Genomic DNA, 21,447 nt, shown 5'->3' on the forward strand with positions numbered 1-21,447 from the left:
CCTGCAGGGTAAAACCAACCCTCCCCAGACGCCCCAGATTATACTACCTACATTGCTCATATAACTGGCGTTACGTCCGCCCTCCTCCCCTCTTCTCTCCAGTTACTTTTCCTCGAATAAGTACCAATTCAATCACACCTGCAATAGAAGCCAGGAAGCTGGAATAAACCCAGTCGTCATTCATCATTATGTAGGAAACCGAGAGAGAGAGAGAGAGAAACAGTGTTTCGCCTTCCCGTAGAAATAATACGACAAGAAATAATAGTCTCCACAACAAAGAGAAGGAAACTCACGGCGAGTTGGGTGTCCTCGGCAGCTCCTCGTGCCCAATGCCCCCCCGAAGCTCCTCGAAGTAGTCTCGCAGGCCATCCTCGCGGCGGCGGTGCACGGCGAGCTGCTGTGTGGTGTCGCCGGCTTCGCGGTGCCACGCCTCGAGAGTTGCCATGTCGTCGAAGATCTGTGACTCGTTGAAGCCGCGGCCGGCTTGAGCGGCGTCGACGGCCTTCCCAAGGGCGTAGCGCGCGAGCGCATGGCGCGGGTTCATCGCCGCCGCGGCGCCCTCGGCGTCGCCGCACCGGCTGCGGTGGAAGCGGGCGATGACGCGCCACGATACCCAGTAGATCCAGTCGTAGCGGTTCGATGCGTCGTCGGCGAGCTGGAGCGATGCGTACGCGAGCTGCGCCGAGTGCTCGTCGTAAGGGCCGTGCTGCCAGAGGTAGGCGGCGGGCTCGACGAAGCGCATGACACTTGGCGCGTCGCTGTACCCCTGTGGCAACGACGACAGGATGGTCGACACGGAGGCGACGGCGCGCTGGAGCGAGGGCAGGTTTGTCCGCGTCGAGTCGAAGAGGATGAGGTCGCCGAGAAGGAAGAAGCTGAGAGACGGCGCGATCGTCTGCGCGAAGTCGCCCGTCTCGAGCAGCATCCCGAGTATGCTCTCCATGCAACTGAAGATGAAGTCGACCCCCGTCTCGAGCGTATTGGTCCGGAACACTTCGTCGAGCGCCGTGAACAACCGGCAGAGCGTGCTCCACGGCCCCAGCGTCGCGTCCGCGTAGGCGGCGAGGTACTTCCACAGTTCCTTGACCAGTCCGTAGTCCGGCGATATAACGCTAGCTATCAGCAGGTCGAACAGGCCGAGGGCGGATGGTGCCTTAATGAGGAGATGCAGCGAGGAGAAGGCTCTCTGACTAAGCAAGGCACCGTGGGAGTTGTGTCCTCGCGAAAAGAACCAGCATGCTCTGCTGAAGTCTCTCGTTGCCTCGCATAGAGCCCCGTCGAAATAGATATTGAAATCTTCTTCAAACGAAGCGGCCGATACTATCGAGTCTCGCCAGCTCGAGGTGAGGTTCTTATAGCAGGAGACGAGAATGTCTTGGGCGTGAAGATGAGAGGGTAAGGTCATATGCTGGGGTTCGGCCGGCGGGGGGGTAAGCGCACGCAGGTATTCCGGGAGCTCGACTTCGAGGGCGGGTACGGCGAGCTCGATATTCGAGATACCTTTTCGCTTCATGTAAGTTTCGATGTCGATCGACCTCCCATGTCGACGGAACGTTGTTGGCTTGCCCGCGGCGTTCCTCTGACGCTGTAGTCGGAGCATCATCGCCACATCCTTCTGCTTATTGTTCTTGACGAACCCCCATTGGGCAAATTTCGCCTTGTACATTCGGGGACTGCCGGCAAGTTAGCGAGTACGCGTCCAAGGCTGGATGGGCCGTTAGTACACTAACGTAGCCTTGAATCCCTTGCCGCTCATTATCTCCATCAACTCACTCAGCGGTTTGTTCTGCTCGATGTAGAGGTCGTGTATGTCGTCTTTGTAGCGTTCCCATACGGCCGGCTGGAGGTGATGGCGCGTCTGCTTGCCCCGAGATGACTGCTTTTGTTCCGCGGACTGGACTTCAGCGCTTGCTGAGACTTTGTGAGTGTGGCATTCATCCGGGCTACTGGACGACTTTGGATTACGGTGCAGTATGGGCAGGGGCCCATGCGCAGACGAGGCCGGCGACGACAGATCTGAGTCGCGATCATAACCGGCCGTAGACGACGAATCCGCGCCGACCGAGCACTTCTCGGGCGACACCGGAGAGCTGCCGAGGACCCCATGGTACCGGCTCAGGCCAGCGCTGGGACTCCGACTCTCGACCTTCACGCTCTGGCTCGGAGAGGAAGCGTCGGGAGCGGCGGCGCGGCCCTGCCATTCGGACGTCTCGCACGGCTCGTCCAGATTTGCCGTGGGTGTTGGATTCTGCCCCACTGACTCGGAAGAAAAATCTGGCCTCATGTGTGATACATCAACAGAACCGGTTTGATGGTCGCCAGGAGCTGGTGCGGCCCGTACATATCCTAGCTCGAAGGGTTTGGGTAGAACTAGGCAGTCTTCAAATAGGGCAGACTAGCAATTGGCCGGGGCATGTTAACGAAGGAGCAGATCGAGGAATACAGGGCGACAATTCGAGAGACGGATCGTATTCCCGTGAAGTTCGACCACGCCGACACGGCTAGGGAGTAGGGTATGGCTTGGCAGGCACCCTAATTGGCCTCTTCCTAGCCTCTCTTCCCACTCACGCCACCGACTTTGGGACCGACGGTGGGCAAAAGGCGCCTTACCCGTCGACAATTCCTCCCGGGAAAACGGACCTGGTATAACTAGCGGCTGTCTGAATCTGGATAACTCTCTCGCTCGCGTGGCAAATGGGAAGTGGGCACAGATGCAGATATCGGGCAGGGCGCAGTATGGCCACATGGTTGCTGCATCCATCATGGTTGACGAGAGGCTAGACTAGTACCGTCTGTCGGTATTCGTGCTCTCTCGCCAATGGCCAGGGCTACCAACTCGGCATACCAGAGCCCCCCTCCCTCCCTCTCCGTGCGATTGAAGGAAAACGACCAGCCTTGGCTCAAGTGGGATAGGTCTCCCGGAAGCCCACATCATACCTCTCTAGGTCGCATCTCCCACGAGACCCCGCCCGAAGCGACGGACGAGTTACATTGCGCACCGATCTCACCACGGGCCAGATCAGGATGGCGGCGGCACGTAGCTGAAAGCTAGGAGTGTCGCACAGATTATCGACTAAGCAGCTCGCGAGCGAGAGGCAGATGGGAATTAGATGGACGATCCGTCGAATCCCATCGGCCGCTCAATGCGACCCGGACGAGTGCGGCAAGAAAAAAACGTGTTTTCAGCCGCATCGACAAAGGGAGAACGATCGCTGGTGCATACGCCCTACTGGTACCTCACCTCTGCAGTGAAACACGCAAGAGGGAAACGAGGCCTTGTCGCCGATGCGCCACCACTGCCCACCACGGCGAGCCGGCAGGGCCGTCCCCGCTCAGCAGCGAAGGCAGGGCCAGGGGGCGGAATCCCACGACGCCGTCGGAGGAGCGAAGATGGGACGGACGCAGTCGACGCTGAGGAGCGCGGCCAGGGTTGTCGGGGCTTGGAAAACGCATCTGATATGCGGTTGGAATGCAGCGGAAATTCAGGAGGTGCCATTGCTCGCGATAAGTTTCAACTCGGAGATGTTTCTAAATATGAAGGACGACCCACGTAGTGTAATAATAGGCACAGCGTCAGGGGAGGTTTGGAGGAGGAGGTACCTAGGTAGGTATGTGCCTTAGGTACTGCCTACCTACCTTGTAGCCACCTCTTTCGGCACAGGTAGGCACTACCCTTCCACGCCCTGCCATCGCGCCTTACGCCATGTTACCGAGGTGTAGGTACCTAGTACCTTAGTCACTGCCTGTAGGGAGACGCTACGTCCCCTTGGGTACCTATACCTAGCCTACGTGAGTGTCTCAGTACCTCAAGTAGGTGGGTGACGTGGGATAGGTACCTAACCTACCTCCACGTGGATGTCCTAGGTATCTGCTACAGAAAGCTATCCGCCATAGTGGGGCCGGCGGGCCCTTCCCCGAAAGGCAGGCATGTCCTGACATGCTAAGGCTTGTCAAGAAGTGGTTTCTTTAATGCCTGGTATTATAGGCACCTACCTCTTGTAGACTGGGTATGGGTTGGTGGCTTTTTTTTTCCTCAACCTCGTCACCGTCGTTTTGTTTAATTAACCAAACCTGTGTAGGTAAGCGCCGTTTCTACCCATATAGTAGACGTTGTCTATCCCAGCCGGTATTCCCTCTGTAGCCTCCATGGCGAATCCTGGTGGGAGCTTCACCCGGCTTCTTGGGTGCTAACGGAACAGGCGCGGCGCTTGGCTGGGCCTACGATGTTGCGATTGGCAAAAGCGCACGAGTCATCCTCCGCGGGCTCCCGTGCTCAACTCCCCCAACAGAGACACCTGGCCGCTACTATTCGTTCGCTGGGTTCGCGATGCTCGAAAGTAGGGAGAGGAGGATTTGTAAGCCGAAAACTGGCATCTGGCGTCAGCGCTACACGCATGCCCGATGATGCCGCGAGGACCCCAGCACCTCCATGTCCTGTAGGACTTGCCATTGTCGTCGACGTGAGGAACGAGATACCAAGGCGACTCGACCGCATCAGCCATTCCTTTCCTCGCCTGCACGCCACCTGCCCGTATGGCGCGCCCGCGTTGGGAAGATCTGGCTGTGCCAATCCCTCCCAGGTGATCCTTTGATGGCAATGTGATGGCGGGAATTGTGTTGCGGCCTTTGGGTGTTTCGATGGGTACCAGTCGGCTTCTTGGGGAATCCGATCCCCTACTGATTACCCCCATCGAATCAGACAAGACTCTAGAGTCTAGGTGCTTCGGTCTTGTGACTGTCTACCCTCTCGAGTAGCCACAGGATCGTTCCACTGCAAGGCATCGCTTTGCTCTCGCTCATTATTGTTACAACTACCATGGTCCGGCCTCGTGGGGTGCCGCATCCCCCTCCACTTTGCCTGACTCGTGTACATCCTGGGGACCGAGACCCGGCGGCATGGGCTTCCACTGGCAAGCCTCCTACAGGTTACCTGTGTATTGCACATGCGTACCCCCGAATAGGGGTCGATGTACCTACCGCTAGGTAAGTGTACTAGAGTCATGACATCCATCCGTCCACGCGTCGTGCGTGGAGCTGCAATGCGTCGTGCCTCCATATTACCTCTCTTAACTTGGATCACTACCACTGCCCGCCTGCCCGCATAGATCGCTGGGATACCACCGCAACCCAAGCCTGTCGAAAGGCTCGTGTCCAACGTCCCATCCGCCATCCACGTTTTACTCGTCCGAACTAGTAATATCGAGGCCTGTCCCGGTAGGTAGAATAGCCATCTGGGCATACACGCCTGCATCGCCTGCCTCCCATACCTGCTCCATCCGCAGTTCCATTCATCCGAACCCATCCTATGAGAGCGGATCGTTGGACGTCGGGATCAGCTTCGCAGTAAGATCTGCCTCGTTACATTCGCGATCAAACGGCCACATTGGTCGCTGGATCCTCTTGTGACCCAACCTCTGCAGATCTTGATCGACGCCGCCCGGTGTCAGCCCTAGCATCCAGTCTGCCGCCATGGCGTATAGTTCCGGCTCCAGGTAGCCGATCTTGACGATGACGATAGCAGCCGAGCGCGGCGCGAGGCCGAGCTCGGTGAAGTCGCTCTCGTAGTGGTACGGCTTCCGCAGTTTGGTCAGGACCGCGAAGACGCTGCCCACTTGCAGCACCACCTCCACTTCCGCGTGCCTGTCGCCATGTTTGATCGCATGAACCCGGCCTGTCATAGTAATCGGGCCCGCGTGGATAGCGTCCACCTCCGCCCCAGCTGTCACCGTTACAGTCGTCCCAACCCCTGCAGCAACCGCCTTCCCGACTGCCTCAGGCCCCGGCACGCTGGCATAGATGACCTTGGGGCCTGACTCCAACCGGAACTCGGGACGCGCAAGCAGCTGGGTCAGGCCCCAAGTCACATCGCCGGATCCTCCCGCCGTGGGATTGTCGCCCGAGTCTGATATGAAGTATGGGTGCTTAGCAGAGGCTAGCGCCGCGTCTAGACATTCCTGAAATGACCCCGTGGGAGCGACGAAACGGAATTCCTTGCGCGAGTCCCAGAATAGACGTGCCAGGCGCTCCGCGCCCCGAGCGACCGCCTCCTCGTCCCAGCCGGTGACCACAACAGCAGCACGGTTTCTCGGTTCGTCGGCCCAGGCGTAGCCGACCCAGATCGCCGCGTCTAGAACCCCTTCGGAAGCCTCTACTTCGGGGACGGCCGCGTAAATACGGGTTGCTGGCTCGTCCCTCGTCGACGTCTGCTCCCCCGGAAGCAGGATCGGGACCGGTATCCAGGCCTTGAGCGGGCGCACAATCTTCTCGCCACCCGCTCGCCGCTGGAGTAGCTGGAGCAAGTTCCGGCATGCCCGCTCCTTTGTCTCAGAGACGTCTATGTGGGGCGCCGTACGATAGCAGGTTATCAGGTCTGTCTGATGCACAAGTTCGCGGGAGACGTTTCCGTGTAGGTCCATCGACGCCGACACTAGTACGTCGGGCCCGATGACCTTGCGACAGCGCCTCAGAAGCTCGTACTCTACATCATCCAGACCCTCGACGCACATGGCTCCATGTATGTCGAACCAGAACCCGTCGAGTTTTGTCGACGCCACTATCTCGGTAAGGCGGGTGACGATTTCTGCCGAGAGCGATTCGAAGGCATCTCTAGTCACGATGCCGCCCGGCAGCGCATGGCCGGTCAACGCACCACGCCATTCAGCGGCGTCGCCTAGAGACGTGCCACGTTGTATGAAGGGGTATCTCGTTATTATCTCGACGCCCCGCTCGGGTTGGAACGCCGGTGCCAACGTTCTCGACGGCGTAAAAGTCGAGGTCTCGCATGCAAGCCCCGCAATAGCGATGACCGGACGGTGCGCCATAGTCGCTGTCGTCCGCTCTCTGCTTTCCATGCGCCGTGAACCAGGACATACCCGATGAAGTTGGGTGGCTCGAAGCCTTATCGCCTCGGGAGCTGGGCACACTCACTCCCCCGGATACGATGCGACCCACCACCGCCTACACCACCCCCTTGTCTTCCCCGCAGAGAAGCTCCCTCGTCCCGGTAAGTACAATCCGAATGTGACCTACTAGATAGGTAACTTTACAAAGATTATGTGAACAAGCAAAAAGAACTTGCACGCTCGGAATGTTTTGGATAGGAAAACATCGATGGCACCTTAGCTGGTTTTCTTTTTTGGTTTTTGGTTCGTTTTTTTTCTCCTGTGTTGAATTGGTCTTATTTCGGGCATCTTGATTTCGTGGTCGGTCGGCCGGCTACCTTATGGCCAGAGCCAGCCCGACATCGAATAAGTGCGGAATCGAAACTAAAGAAATCTAAATAACTAGCGGGTGCTTTTGACTTATTGCCTAGAAACATCTGGGCAAGTGGCCTGAAGACATCGGCAGTAGATGGTTCACGCCAACGTCCGAAAAGAGCCTTCGCCAGTCGTCTTTTGTCTCAGCGCCCTCAATATAAGACGAAGCAGTAGCCAATAGGTGAGCTCGTCCTCGCAGGCCGACCACATGGCTATTCCCTGTCTCAGACCGCGGGAACGTAGACGATATGGACAGTTACTAACCTAAGACGACCATCATAGGCCGGTTATTGGGCATGTTTACACTGCACTCAGTGGCAGGATATACCTATCATATCCCACGTACGGAAACATGTTACAACCTAACACATGATTTACCCCGGACGCGTTTCTGCTCCGAGAGAAGCCCAGTATCGGGCGTCAGAAGGAATGAGATATTCGAGATCCCAGGTAGGCGTCACGGTCTCACCTTCAAAGTCCCTCGCCCAATGTTTTACTCTGTAACTGACGGGCAGCTTTTTAACATTGCTCAGCATTGTCCGAGATAGACTTAATAGAAGGGTTAAAGATGGCGGAGGACCAACGACGAGGCTATTTACTAACACCATCATGTCGGTGTTACCTTTATTTTTCTCCCTTCTCTAGGTCCCTGGCCCTGCTCAATTCAGTCGTGTCGCTATGCGCGAGGGGAAACGTGCAGAAATGGTATCGGCAACAACAACCTCATCAGACGCCTTCGTGTGGCCCACTCTGTCACTTGGCCCGCTAACCACGGCATTCACGGCACCTTCGAGCTGCGATAGAGGCAATACCCTCCTTTCCCCGCTCACCCTGCAAGGCGAGGTGTACGATTTCCACCCAGCCGGCCCAGTCAGTCCTAACGAAGACTGCGTGCCCTCTCCGTGGGCCATCAACGGCTACTACCTGCCGGGAGTGTGCCCGGACGGGTACACCGCGGCGTGCTCACGAACACGAGACGAGACGCGGATGACGATATGCTGCCCGACGTAGGTAAAACCGCTTTGTATAACCACTCCATCTCGAACGGGTAAGCTCTGTCAAACTTACTCGGTGTTCGCCGCCGGCAGGTTCGAGGAATTCGCTTGCGAGTCGACGCTTGCAGACAGCGTGTTCGGCTGTCACTCGGGCTATGACACGTCCCTCAACGTAATCGAGCTCACGGACCCCGAGTTTGTTGAGACGTACTACGACGCGCGCGCGACCCTCCGCGCGTTCAGCATCGCGGTGGGGGGTAACGTCGCCACTACTGCCGCCACTGCCACGACAACATCAAGCTCCTCCTCCTCCTCCTCGGCCATGGACACGGAGGCTTCCTCAGCGCCTCGACTTTTGCCGGACGAACGGTCGCTGTCCAGGGGCGCGATCGGTGGCATCGTCGTAGGGGTCATCGCTGCCGTGGCGCTAGGTGCGGCCGGCGCGTTCCTGCTCTCGCGCCGCCGCCCGTCGTTATCACGGCCGCCCCCTTCGCCAACGCCCGACTTGCTGATGCGGCGAAGCAGCTCCGGGCGGCAGTCAAAAGTCGTGCGCTACGAGCTCGAGGCGGAACCCTGGCCCGCTGCCGAAGTGCCACATAGGCGGAGGAGCAGAGAGCAAGAGCAGCCGATGTGTGAGCTTTCTGCGTGATCAGGACGAGACTTGAGGAGCCCCTCGTCTTGCGCCGGCGGGGGGGCTCTCTCAGAGAACGGGATTTTGTTTTGTTGGGGGCTACAGGGCTAGGGAAAGCATCTACGGACGTCGACTCGATCAACGAATAAGGAACACGGGGGATTCTCTTCGGACGACTGGCGTTTTACCGCCTAGAGCGAGGCATTACGATTAGAGACGGTCGAGTAGCTAATGCGAGCACGCCAGATACTTGGGAACGGTGAAAGAGGGGAGTTTGGCTGGGGAGATTTCAGTCACTGCTAAATAGCCATGGAGTTGATTCCGTGCGCGCGCGGAGTGAATGCTGGGCAGAGAGACGCGTATTACGATTTCTGGTGTGCAATAATAGGGGCAGTTCATAAGCCACTAATTTAATATAACTCGGGAGTTTGGACGTGTATTTGTATTCGGCACTCCCTTATATGCGGTAGAGCAGGCAACGGAGTAATCGTCATAGTATCGAGACGAGGTCGAGTCGGTCATTTATTAGCTATAAGACCAACAATACTCAACAATCTTGGTACCATGACCAAAAGATAATAGGACCCAACTCCCCGTCAGAACCGACTCCCTAACCTTCGAAGACTCCTGGCCGCTACAGGCCTCGACGATAAGATACCTAGCGAATGCGCGACTTGTCTCGGCACTCGTCCCAGCGACACCACGCGGCGTGCAGCGAGGCTGAGACAGGACCTCGCTGCGCGACCGGCCCAAACAGAGTGTGATCTGGGACGGGGCGCGTGGGAGGGGGGCACGCGATGTCGACTTAGCCGCGGGCGGACAGGTGAGGAGGTGAGGGGGGGCGGAGGGGAAGACGAGGGGAGGGGGGGGGGGGGTAAGGCGAGATATATGCGGCCGAGACAGAATGTCACCCCGAGACGCAGTGGCGGCGCCGGCCGCGGTTTTGGTTGCAGGGCGCGTAAGCGGGTCGGGGCCCTGCGGAATGCTGGGAGAGTGGGTTGGCGCCTTAATTCGAGGCCGCGGACGGGGGGAGGTTGAGAGGGATTCTCTGACTCGGTAGGGGGGTTGCGGCAGAAGCGGCTTCTTGGGGGAGGTAGTCTTGCTTATTATAATGTCGCTCTGTAGGTACGATACCAATGGCTTGCTATAGTCCGGCAACGCCCACCCTCTGCTTCCGGCGCAAGAAGCTAAGTGTCGCGGAACCCGGGATGGGCCTCTGTCCCGGGTCGGAGGGCCTTTTGGCGGAAAATATGTTTTGTTGTGAACGAGCCGGAGATGGTAGGCCGAAATACGACGGGCCTCGACCGTGTGTGCCTACGCGATGCTCGGGGGATAAAGCCAGCGTGAAGGGAAACGTGTTTATATGACTAGCTACGGGGACAACACGAATGATATAGACTAACTAATATGTATGTATATATATATATTCCTACTCCAAGCTGCCAGCAACTCCTTTAGCATCCATACCTCTCTCCGGCCCTCTGTAACATACCACCCCTGAATCTGCAATAGCCCACGGCATATAACCCCGACCATCAACACACTCCTACCTCCAGCATCTCCTTGTAAGCCCCTCCCAGGTATTAAGCACGTTCCGCCTACGCAGATGGCTTATATATACAGCCACGGCCAGCTCATACCTAACATACGAGGCGACCCAACGCGCACCTCTTCGGCACCAGCCCCTATCCCTACCACAGCCCTCCCATTTCCACCGTACACCCCAGCCTCCTCTACCCCTTTTCTCACCCCCTTAACCCACACCTGCCCGCCCCTTCCCTCGCCTCTCCTTCTCCCGCGCGCCGCCGCACACAGGTAGGTATGTATAGCCCGCAATTAGGCCCCTGCCCCTCTAACCAGCAGGCGCGGGAGCGCAGGCGAACAACACACCATCATCGTCCAGCGGTTAGGATACCAGGTTTTCAAGCACGGCCGCTCGCGATCCCCTGGGGACCGGGGTTCGAATCCCCGTGATGGTATTAGGCGCTCTCGTCCGTCTTTCGTTCCTTTTGTTTTATATACCTACCTATTTCGACTTCGTGGGCGTTCGGCCCCTCTGTTTTTTCGCGCCTGCCTTCCTCTTTCTAGGTACGTGGTGAACCGAGAAGACTGTCTCCCGCGGAAAGGAAAGCCGCGGCGGCCGGTGCGTGGTCAAGTGCGGGATCGCGACTTTCGGACGGGACGGGGGCCGGCCGCTTCTCCCGGCTGTCTGCTTCCTCCGCCGCCCAATGCTTTTCTCTTGGTTAGATAGGTCGGTTCTATATATTACGCCGCTGCATCTGTGGTTGTCAATATGATACATACTCTAGTTAGGTGCCTGAGGTATAGATAGCAATTAGCATAAGAGGTATCTCCCCCTCGGGGTGGAGTTATATTACAAGTAACAAGTAACCAGGCTACCGAGTTACGTTAGATACGCCTGTCAGGAGGCATCCAGAGGTACCTAGACAGCCATAGGGTTAGACGGACCATAGGATAGAAGATAAGACGCCCGCTATATTTCAGCCTCGACTATGAACATAGACAACTAACCAGCTTATACGGATGGATATCTCCTACTCTTGTCCGCCCCTTCTTTTCCTTTAAAAAAAAACAAACTTCAGACCTCATTACTCGGGTACGCCACCGTCTCGGCGGGCACGAACTCCTCCTTGAGGCTGCGCAGGCTCACGAACCGGGTCAGGATGTTGGCGCTGCCGGCCTTGTCGTTGGTGCCGCTGGCCCGCGCGCCGCCGAACGGCTGCTGCCCGACCACGGCCCCCGTGCTCTTGCAGTTGACGTAGAAGTTGCCCGCCGCGCCGCGCAGCGCCTCCTCCGCCGCCCGCACCGCCGCCCGGTCGCGCGCGAACACCGACCCCGTGAGCCCGTACGCGCTCGTCCCGTCCGCCAGCGCGCACGCCTGCGCGAACGCTCGCGCCTCCGCTTCCGCCCCCGCCCCCGCCGCGTCCTCGTACACGTACGTCGTCAGGATCGGCCCGAACAGCTCCGTCGACAGCAGCGGGTGCGCCGGGTTCGTCGTCCGGTACACCGTCGGCTGCACGAAGTACCCCCTCGACCCGTCGTACGTCCCGCCCGCCAGCAGCTCGAGCTCGGGGTCCTTCTTCGCCTCGTCAATGACGCGGGCGAGCCGTTCGAAGGCTGCGCGGTGGATCACGGGCCCGACGAACGCTGCCGGCTCCCACGGTGCGCCGACGCGGAGCTCCCGTATCTCGTGGATGAGCCGCCGCGACAGCTCCGGCCATAGTGACTGTGGCACGTACAGCCGGCTCGTCGCGCTACACTTTTGTCCCTGGTATTCGAACGCGCCGCGCACCGTGTGCGTCACAGCGTTGCCTACGTCCGCCGACCTATGCACGAGGTGGAAGTTCTTGCCGCCCGTCTCGCCGACGATGCGCGGGTAGCTCCGGTACCGGCCCTCGGCCGTCCCCTGCCCGATCTGCCCGTACAACTGGCGGAACACGGCCGTGCTGCCCGTGAAGTGGAGAGCGGCGAACTCAGGCCGTGCGAGGACAGCGCCGGTCACCTCCACCGGGTCGCCGGGGACGAACTGGACCACGTTCTCAGGCAGGCCCGCCTCGAGCAGGATCTTGTGCAGCAACCAGCCGGAGGCGACGGCCGAGTCGGACGGCTTCCAGATGACGACGTTACCGAGGAGGGCGGGTGCGCCGACGAGGTTTCCACCGATGGCGGTGAAATTGAAGGGGCTGACGGCATAGACGAAGCCCTCGAGCGGGCGGTACTCCAACCGGTTCCATACTCCGGGAGAGTTGTGGGCGGGCTGCTGCGCGTACAGCTCCTCAGCGTGCTGGACGTTGAAGCGGAAGAAATCGCACAGCTCGGCGGCCGCGTCGATCTCGGCCTGCCACGCGTTCTTGCCCTGGCCGAGCATCGTGGCGGCCATGATCTCGTACCGGTACTTCGTAGAGATGAGGTCTGCCGCCTTGAGGAAGACGGCGGCTCGGTCGGCGAAGGGCAGAGCCTCCCACGCCGGCTTCGCGGCCAGGGCGGCATCGATGGCGGCGTCGACATCAGCGGCGGTAGCAACAGAGTAGTTGGCTACAGCGGTAGCGTGGTCGGACGGGTTATACTGGGTGGACCTTTTCGCCGTTTTGACCTGCCCGGCGCGTTAGAGGTTACCACGCTCTAGCGCCATGGGAGGTTAGAGGTATTAGTACGCGGGTGATAGACATACCTCTTTGCTCCCTATTACCAGCGGAATATCTACCGCTCCTTTCTTCTGTTGGGTGGTAACGGTAGCTAGGAGGCCTGCTCTCTGCGCGGAGCCCTTCCCGTAATGATGCTGCATAGCGCATTAGTTTGATTCTCGGCCTGGTTGCGTCTCACACGCGCAGCTGACGTACGTTGGGCTCGTTGATTGCTCTAGGCGGCTTGAAGGTAGCAAGAACCGACGCTTTGGCGCTCGTCGTGCTCAGGGCCCTCGCGCCGCTCGGGACTCGAAGGGCTAATGAGCATCGGGAGCAGACCCTCGCGAGGCCGTAGCCTTTCGGTACGGAAGCCATATGGGCCGGCGAAGAGATATGAAGGGTACCCGCTGCTGGCTTTGAGGACTCACGGGGCACAGATGGGGGTCTCAATTCGACTGATACGGGGCTAGGATAGCTACTCGAGGACGGGGTGGAACGAACAGTTGTAGCTGGGCGCAGGTGCTAAGAACGGGGTAATTTCGACTCCCTACCATACACGGATTCGCTTGACCTCACGATCAAACCTTGAGGAGCCAGGCACGGTAAAATAGGTAGGCATAGGCATGTATATTCTGTAGGGGGTGGGAGGCAGATGTAAGGAGAGGAGCTCCATCGGCGCCGACCCCTCCGATGATAACATATCACCTTGGTGAGTGCGCTGTGCGCTCGCTTTGTGACGGCATAACTACCCTGACCCCGCGGAGGGGAGGAGCTTGCCGCATCCCCATCGCACAGCAGCTGCCAATCAGGGGCTGGGTAATTGCTGTGGACCAGCCGAATTCGGCATGAGCTGGGTGAAGTGGCTACCTAGGTACCTACCTAGGTACCTAGAGGTGTTAGGTACATAGCCTACAGGTCTTGACGGGCACCTGCTCAATAGGTATCCGCATGTAGCGATTAACTCAAGGCAGTGTGTAGGTACCTAAGGCGGGCAGGAGGTACCTCTGGGTGTAGCCAACCCTCAGTTCGGACGGCTAGACCAGCTGGACAGACCATAAAACCCCTAGGTTATTAGGTATCTCTTAGTGACCCAAGTTCCTTACATTCGCACCTCCACCGCCATCCTGTCCGTATTCACACACCTGAGAAAATACCCAGCCTGCGAGGCCGCGGCCATACCGTTCTGCCGATTACAGATCATCATTAGTAGTAGCGCATAAGACACGAAACTATTGTAGGCATACAAAATGGGAACTGTCAACATCCAAGGCTTCTCATAGCAATTCCGCTTTCGCGTGGGTATTTGTCCTCCTCTTACTTCCTACCAATTACTTTTTTTTTCCTTTCCTCCCCCCCCCTGCGTCACTACCACTACTCGATACGATCCCAACACCACCACGACAGCCACGAAAACGGGTGACGGACAGCAAGCCTCTCCTCATTCCGTCTCCTCTCGGCCAATCACCGCCAAGCCGGCGCACCCGCAGGTCGAAACCGGCCGCTTCGCTATCTCCCCCTTCCTTCTCGCCTACTGCCGAGGTAGCTACCGATTACGTGATGCGAAAACGAGCATATCCGCGCCAACCATGACCCTGTCCCGCGCTGCCCCACTCAGTCGATAATCACGTCCCTAGAGAAGCGGCGCGGCTCGGGACCGTCGTGCTCACCGCCGTGTCCGGCCGGCTTCGGTGCCGATGCAGGTGGAGGCCGTATCCGTTGGTTCCGTACTTGCCGGGCTCGTAGTTGAGAGCGGGGATCGTCAGACCGTACGGCTCCGTCTTGCCTTCTTTGTCGTGCTGGTCAATCTCCACGCGGATGCAGCAGTCGAGCGAGCCGTCGTTGCCCCGCCCGTGAGTCTCGAACGAGGCCGCCTTGTGGTTCGTCCCCGCGTTGAGCTCGCCCTGGTGCAGGAACGAGTGCCCGTCTTTGCCATCGAACGGATTCTCTGGTCCGTCTGGCACCACCGGCACTTCCGTGTAGCCGTTTGCGGCGGGGTTGTTTGGCGAATTCTCCGTGAGCATGGCAAAGTTTCGACTAGGCATCGTTACATTATTTGACGCCATCGTCTTGCTAGAATTCCCAGGATCTTTGTCGAATAGAGACAACAGTGTCTCGTCCGTGTCCGGGTTGAGGTGATGGATCTTGTTACGACTGGCTAGGAGATTGGCGATCGCCGCCGGCGGTGGCTTATTCACTATCGCCGAAGATATCACGTTCACCATGTAGCGATGGTCTTCCTCGGTGGGGATGTGCAGGTTCGGGTTCGAGTAGAACCGCCCGAGGGCCGCTAAATGGACATCACCTCCCAGAATCGTAAGCCGGACCGAGAATTCCGAGCAGACAGTCTGTAGCCGCTCGATGAGAGCGTTCCGCTCCTTCTTGTGGGTTCTGGCCGTATAGTGGTCATCCAGGTCGTCGAGGAGATCCACGCTGCCATCAAAGTGGTTGAAAACACCGCCACCTACTCTTGTCGTAAGCAATCAAGATAACCAAAACACGTCTAGTCGTCTCCTCCACTTACCAAATCCAAAGCGTCGGTTCAGGAATTTTACCGGCGCGATCAGCGGGCTACTGAACACATTTTCGAGCCATGTGAGACGCTAGTCGCTGTTAGCCGAAGGGCCGCAGTTGAGAGAATGGGATCGTCATACCGGATATGCAATCGGGATCCCCAGCAGAAGAATCAAGTGCCGGAAGGGCTGGCCAGCACTTGCTGCTGCGCGAAGCTCGTTCCTCACACGATCAAAGATGAGGTCGTACGTCTCGGGGTAATTGACCTGGTGTCGCGTTCGCTCTATGCGAGCGTCTATCCCCATGAACGCGATCCTAGCTCCCAGTTTGGAGAACATGTTCATCGATCGTTGCGCAACGTAAGGTCCCGGCATGTTGCCGATAATGTAGGAAGAGTCGAAAGATTGCTCTCTAACGTACGTATCAACGAGTTGCGCTGCATCCTCTGGGGTTCCGGGTTGCGCGGCTTCGGGCGCATCCGAGGTGTACGTAGACGCGGGCGGCGCAAGGTGGTGCTGGAACAGCATGTAGTATTTATGAGCGGTGCCGCCGATACCCCGGAAGACGTCGCACTTCATGAACTCGTTGACGTACGACCCGAAGCCATCGATGATATCGTGATCATCCCATATGTTCAGCTGCGGTATTTGGCCGTTAGCCGAGGCGAATGGTTCGATCGAGTACCATCGAATGTAGTTATTTAGGTAATAGTCGTCGCAATCTGCTCGCAGACTTTCTGGGAAAGGAAATTCGCGCCGCTTCTTCGGGTTGCCGATATCCGTCCACGGACGTAAGGGGCCGTTCACTCGAATACCATCGTTGTAGATCTGGTCACCACCCCCTATCATGACGTGAAAAGGGGACCGAGCATGAGTTCTCAGCACATCGTTCCATAGCGCCGGTCCGCTCCAGGCCTCTTCGTCCGTGCCGACGCTAAAGCCGTTGCATGAATGAAACATGATTCGCATCGACTCATTGATGGCGGGGATGAAGAAGTGGTTCGTCGTCGCCTGGGTCGTGGACCTGTAACGAACGTCGGAAACCGAGTACGCCCATTTCGTTTCTGTATCGGCAATGTCGCAAACGAGGGGGAATTGCCAGAATGTATTCCTAGGGTCGGAGTAGAGGCAGATGCCTGCGACTTTCGTCCCGTGGCGGCTTTGAAAGCCACCAGCACCATCGACCGGCGTATTTTCCTCGACACGGCCAAGGGTTAGAGTGGGTTGGAAGCTCTGGGTCTTTCCCCCGCCTTTGGTGACGATCAAGACGCTACCGTGCCATGCCCTGCCCTCCATGCGCCGGTAGTTAATCAGGGGACCGCACACCACCTCTCTTCCGTCCTCGACGGCTCCATCTGTCGCACCGTCGGCGCCACCCACAACAATTGGCGTGTAACTTCCCGTCCCATTAGTTCTCGCCCGATCGCCCTCAACTCGGCTGGAGTTGAAGAAATTGGATAGGCTGCTCGTCTCCGTGCTTGAGGAAGCTATGGCGGCGCGAGCGTAGGCGGAGGATTCCTGGTGCCTCCATTTGTTGGCCGAGGCGTAAGGGTTGGGCGTGTCCTCTTCGGTGTAGGAGTGCTCCTTCCCGTGCTCGCTCATGATGGCCCCGAGTTTCGTAAAGCTGTGGCAAGCGTGTCTTGAGCTGGGATTGAGCTTATCGTGCAGGCACTACTTCTACGGGAGGACAAGCATGCAAGTTTGAAGAGACGAATTCGGCGGCGACGCAGCAGGACGGGACAACAGCGGGCTACGAGGTTGGATGGGTGGGTTGTCTATGTTGTGGTTAAGTTCCAGGACAGTGAGAAAGCTCGAGAAACGTGAAGGGCGGCGGCGCATCGAGGCCGGACGAGACCTACCGGAATCGTCGCACGCGGAAGGGAGAAAGCAGGCGAAACTTGAATCGTCGGCTACCCACACCAGAACATGGGAGGGAAACTACAGCGGGAACGGGCGGGCAGAGACGTTGGTGTGGCGACGCGACAGAGATCCCGTCCAGGTATCCAAGATCGGCCTCTTAGCTCGGTGGTCTTATCAACAGGGGCCGGATGTCAAAATAATAGAAAAACAAGCACACAGACGTATGCCAAGGAAGAGGCGAAAATGGTGATGACATCCAATGCTCTTTATAATCCAGGAACGGCAGGCAGCGAGGTACGTCGGCGGAGTCGAGTACGCAAGAGTTTATCACGTACGGCAGGCAATCGGCGCGAAAGGGAGGGAAGCCAGGGAAGACGAGAAAGAAGAAGAGGCCAATAATGGAGTTGAGATTCGAGGAGGCCAATTTCTCGTGTCCGAACGACGACCGACTCTAAAAACCAATGGCGCGAACCAGAGGACGGAAACGAAGTGGAAGAGGAGAAGAGAAAGGAGGGAGAGAAGCAGAGCAGCAACGATCATAATAATAAAAATAATAAAAGAAATAAATCAGGGTGAGACAGACAGCAGCACGACTTGCCCTAGTTACCTGAGCGGCTGCCGACTCCGAAGATGAGCGTGAGCTGGCTGCCTGAGGTCCTTCTCTCCGTAGTACCTGCACCTGTGGTAGGTATCTACATGGGCGGCTCCAGGTAGGTTAGGTACCTACACCAAACCTGGGCGGGCGGGACTTACCTAAACCCAGGTACCTCTCGACGGAGTATAGGACGAAAGCAAAAAAAAAGGTACACGGAGTGCCAAAGAAAGAAAAGCACGATAAGACATTGAAACGCGATCTCACGATCAGCAGGTTGCCCCCGTTGTGTCAACAACGAACCATCTCATCCCTGCCGGCGGGGCGCCGCCATGTACACAACCGGCGCAGGGTACGACGCAGCCTGCAGCGAGCAGGTACTGCCGCATGCGAATTTATACAGAGGGTTACACCGGGCGAGGTCGCGCCAGGTACCGCGTAGTGGTTCCGTCTCGGGCGCAATACATCATCGCCTGCACGCAGTCATTTATTAGCACCTGCGCGCTGCTTACGGAGCACCTAAGTCAGAGGCAGAATACGCCTGTACGTGTAGGGCAGAGGAGCGGCCTGCGGCCACCTGTCCGCCGGTCAGTCGGCCATAGACGTGCACCCTGCCTTAGGTACCGCGTCTACCTCAGGTACCCAGGTAGGTATCTCCTCAAGGTACCCTACTACGTAGGCGGCTTCCCACGATTACCTCCCCGCGCGTGTGAGTGGTCGGGTCGGAAAGAAAGGCACAGAGTAGTGGGGGGGCAGCGTATCCCAATTTTAGGTCTTGGCGCCTGGGCATCCCCCCCCATTCCCCGGCCAGCCCATTACCTGCCTACCCCTCTTAGCCCTCAACCGGTGCCGGCCCACACCTTCGCCTACCCACGCCGCCTTTGCCGTGTATCCGCCCACCTGCAGGGGTCCCTCGGCCAGCGGGACAGGGGGAGGAGGGAGACCGCTCTGTGAGGCCTCACGGCACGCACACGTAACTCGCGTGTGTACGTAGTAGGGGTGTTGCACATCGCAGAGGCGTGATAGCCTCACTTCCCGACCTCATTATCGGCCGATTCTCATACACGGCTTCTCCTGCTTTGGGCCTAATACCATCCCTTCTAGCCGGTTATTGGCGATGCTACCTCCGTCAGGCCCGTGCCTTCAGCTCTCCCCGGGCTCCCTCCCTCGTCTCGGCGCAACCAACCTGTCGACACACGTAAATATTCGTGCGCCAGTTCCCTTCTGGCCTCGTCCTCGGCAGCGAGGTGCACGACACTGCAAGGTTCGCTATATATACATGCCTGCTGTGCCTACCATCGGGGCGGATAATTGTGAAAAAGAAAAGGAAAAGACCTAGGTACGAGAGAGGTTGACCACACCATGCGCGTCGTCGGCATACGCGACAATCCAAAGCCACACACGTTCCCGTTCTACACCCACACATCGAGTCCAGTTGCTCCCAATCTCCACGGAACGACGTACCGAGGTAAGGCGCCGGACAGCGAAGCAATATATCACCATGGGATGATTGCGGTAAGACTTGTTTTACGCCACAGCCCCGTTCCACCTATGCATGGTCATTAATATACAGTTTATATACCTAAAATAAGGCCCGAATTATTCTACGAAGCAGAATAATTCGGGCTTATTTTTAACGTAAACGCTAAAAATAATAACCTATCCGGAAGATAGAGAGATATAGAAAGTATACTTAGTTTATTTAATAACGATTTTTAAAGCTACGAACTTTATTTATTATAGAAAACCTAGAAAACGTAAGAAATTATATATAGAAAACTTATAATTTATACGAAACTATCTTTTATAAATTCGAAACTAGTTTAAATTTTTACGTTAACGTATATTATATTAAGTAAAGCGTATATTATTTACGATAAAAAACGTATATAGTAAAACGAATTTAAGAAGAATAAAACATAAAAGAAATCTAATATAAAAAAATTTTTTTAAAGTTAAAATTACGTAGGTACGTAATTTCTATATTAAAAAAGGGCGCTATGCCTAATAAAACTACGAAACCCTTAAACTTATATCTTTATTACTTCTTTTTACGTTTCTTTTCTACTTTTTTTTACGTATCCGTATTTTTTTCTCGTAATATACGTAGGATTTCTCGTAATAATTCGTTACTAAAAAGAGCGTTAATATCTAATCCTTATTACTTTATAACCCGCTCTTCCGCCTTCCGGATTACCTTTCTAGTTTTCTTATAGACTTTATTAAAAGCTTACTTTAAATTAAAATTTCTACGCTAGCGTACTTTATTACGTATTAACGTACCTTTTTATTAATTTTTTTAAAATCGAAAGCTTTTTTTAATTCCATAAATTTAACGAGCTCTAGCTCGGCCTCCCGGGGTACCTTAGCGTAAGCGTAGTAGCCCTTATAATAATAATAGTAGCGATTATCTTTTATACTTATTAATTATCGCGTATACGTAACTTTTCGCGTTTTCTACGTTATTTTATATACCGGTTCTTTTTACGTAAGCGTTCGCTTATAATCGATTAATTCGTTTAAAGTATACCTTATAAGGTAACGCTTTTTTCTCGTCGCCGTCGTCGTCGCTACCGTCGTCGCTACCGTCGTCGCTACCGTCGTCGTCGTCGTTATTATCGTTACTAGTAAAAAAGCGGACTCGGTTTATAAGTAGATTCTATATAATAAAATTAACGCTTACGTATATTATTACTTAATCGCGTACTTTTTTTTATACCATAAAGTTCGTAAAGCATAACTTACTTTATAAGGTATACTAAGGGGGGGAAGGTCGCTACCGCCGCCGGCGGCCGCTAGGCCGTTAGTACTACCTATCGTAGTATTAATACTAACTACGCGGCGGGCGTCGTTAGCCGATAGCTAATCGAGGCCTAGGTTAATAAGCTCGGTAATCGAAATCCTAAATACTATTTTAATTAACTAAATCTATCGCGCGCGTATTAAATTTCTTACTTTTTTTAATTACTTTAATCTTATTTCATTAAATAAAAGACTACGAAATATCGTTAGCGTTCGTTTTAAGCTTAATTAACTATATACGAAGGTTTAAACTTACGTAGTTATAAGAAGGATAAAAGGCGTAAGAAAAAAGGAAAGGAAATAATAAAAGTAATTAATAATAAAAAATAGGTTATTTTATTTCGTAAATAAGGAAGCGTTATAGGAAGTCGCGATTAAAGGAAGATACGGCGTTAGTTATTAAAGAAGTCGCGATATCTTTATACGTTAGAAAGGAACGGCGTACTTTAAAAGACGCTCCGTAATTAAAGTAAGAAAAACGTATTCCTATATAGAAAATAATATATCTACGTTACTTTTATACCCGTATTCTTTACTTTTACGCGGTCTAGCTATATAAAGATTAATTAAAGTATTATAAACTATACTTATTCGATAGAATTAACGTATATACGTTACTCCTATTCGTTATTTATAGCGCTAAAGTACGTTATTTA

The 21,447-nt window shown here is 55.6% G+C and overlaps 5 protein-coding genes and 1 non-coding gene across 6 annotated transcripts; 2 read left to right on the forward strand and 4 right to left on the reverse strand.

The window, feature by feature from the left end:
* Positions 1 to 174: 174 nt before the first annotated feature.
* GGS23DRAFT_82027 (uncharacterized protein) lies at positions 175 to 2,697 on the reverse strand. Its single transcript, XM_051521307.1, has 2 exons — positions 1,731 to 2,697; positions 175 to 1,673 (listed from the first exon to the last, which is right to left on the reverse strand). Exons 1-2 carry the CDS (start codon positions 2,282 to 2,284, stop codon positions 290 to 292), a joined length of 1,938 nt encoding a protein of 645 aa, XP_051371273.1. The 5' UTR covers positions 2,285 to 2,697; the 3' UTR covers positions 175 to 289.
* A 2,606-nt stretch (positions 2,698 to 5,303) lies between these two features.
* On the reverse strand, positions 5,304 to 6,821 carry GGS23DRAFT_597364 (Microcystin LR degradation protein MlrC; the record flags this gene model as incomplete). The annotated part of the gene is made up of 1 exon (XM_051518616.1): positions 5,304 to 6,821. One exon carries the CDS (start codon positions 6,819 to 6,821, stop codon positions 5,304 to 5,306), a length of 1,518 nt encoding a protein of 505 aa, XP_051371274.1.
* A 361-nt stretch (positions 6,822 to 7,182) lies between these two features.
* GGS23DRAFT_82071 (uncharacterized protein) lies at positions 7,183 to 9,189 on the forward strand. The gene is made up of 4 exons (XM_051521309.1): positions 7,183 to 7,437; positions 7,539 to 7,598; positions 8,062 to 8,263; positions 8,345 to 9,189. The coding sequence occupies exons 2-4, from the start codon at positions 7,553 to 7,555 to the stop codon at positions 8,898 to 8,900; spliced, it is 804 nt and encodes a 267-aa protein (XP_051371275.1). The 5' UTR covers positions 7,183 to 7,437; positions 7,539 to 7,552; the 3' UTR covers positions 8,901 to 9,189.
* A 1,581-nt stretch (positions 9,190 to 10,770) lies between these two features.
* On the forward strand, positions 10,771 to 10,861 carry GGS23DRAFT_t56. The gene has a single exon. It is a non-coding gene; the product is annotated as a tRNA-Glu (tRNA).
* A 620-nt stretch (positions 10,862 to 11,481) lies between these two features.
* Positions 11,482 to 13,402, reverse strand: GGS23DRAFT_605498 (delta-1-pyrroline-5-carboxylate dehydrogenase 1; the record flags this gene model as incomplete). Its single annotated transcript, XM_051519762.1, has 3 exons — positions 11,482 to 12,996; positions 13,075 to 13,182; positions 13,244 to 13,402. 3 exons carry the CDS (start codon positions 13,400 to 13,402, stop codon positions 11,482 to 11,484), a joined length of 1,782 nt encoding a protein of 593 aa, XP_051371276.1.
* Positions 13,403 to 14,470: 1,068 nt separating this feature from the next.
* On the reverse strand, positions 14,471 to 17,397 carry GGS23DRAFT_82207 (uncharacterized protein). The gene is made up of 3 exons (XM_051521310.1): positions 15,679 to 17,397; positions 15,549 to 15,627; positions 14,471 to 15,488 (listed from the first exon to the last, which is right to left on the reverse strand). The coding sequence occupies exons 1-3, from the start codon at positions 17,137 to 17,139 to the stop codon at positions 14,650 to 14,652; spliced, it is 2,379 nt and encodes a 792-aa protein (XP_051371277.1). The 5' UTR covers positions 17,140 to 17,397; the 3' UTR covers positions 14,471 to 14,649.
* Between the last annotated feature and the right edge of the window lie 4,050 nt (positions 17,398 to 21,447).

This window comes from Durotheca rogersii (genome assembly GCF_024521655.1).
Source record: "Durotheca rogersii strain YMJ 92031201 chromosome Unknown GGS23scaffold_12, whole genome shotgun sequence".
NCBI classification, from domain to species: domain Eukaryota; kingdom Fungi; phylum Ascomycota; class Sordariomycetes; order Xylariales; family Xylariaceae; genus Durotheca; species Durotheca rogersii.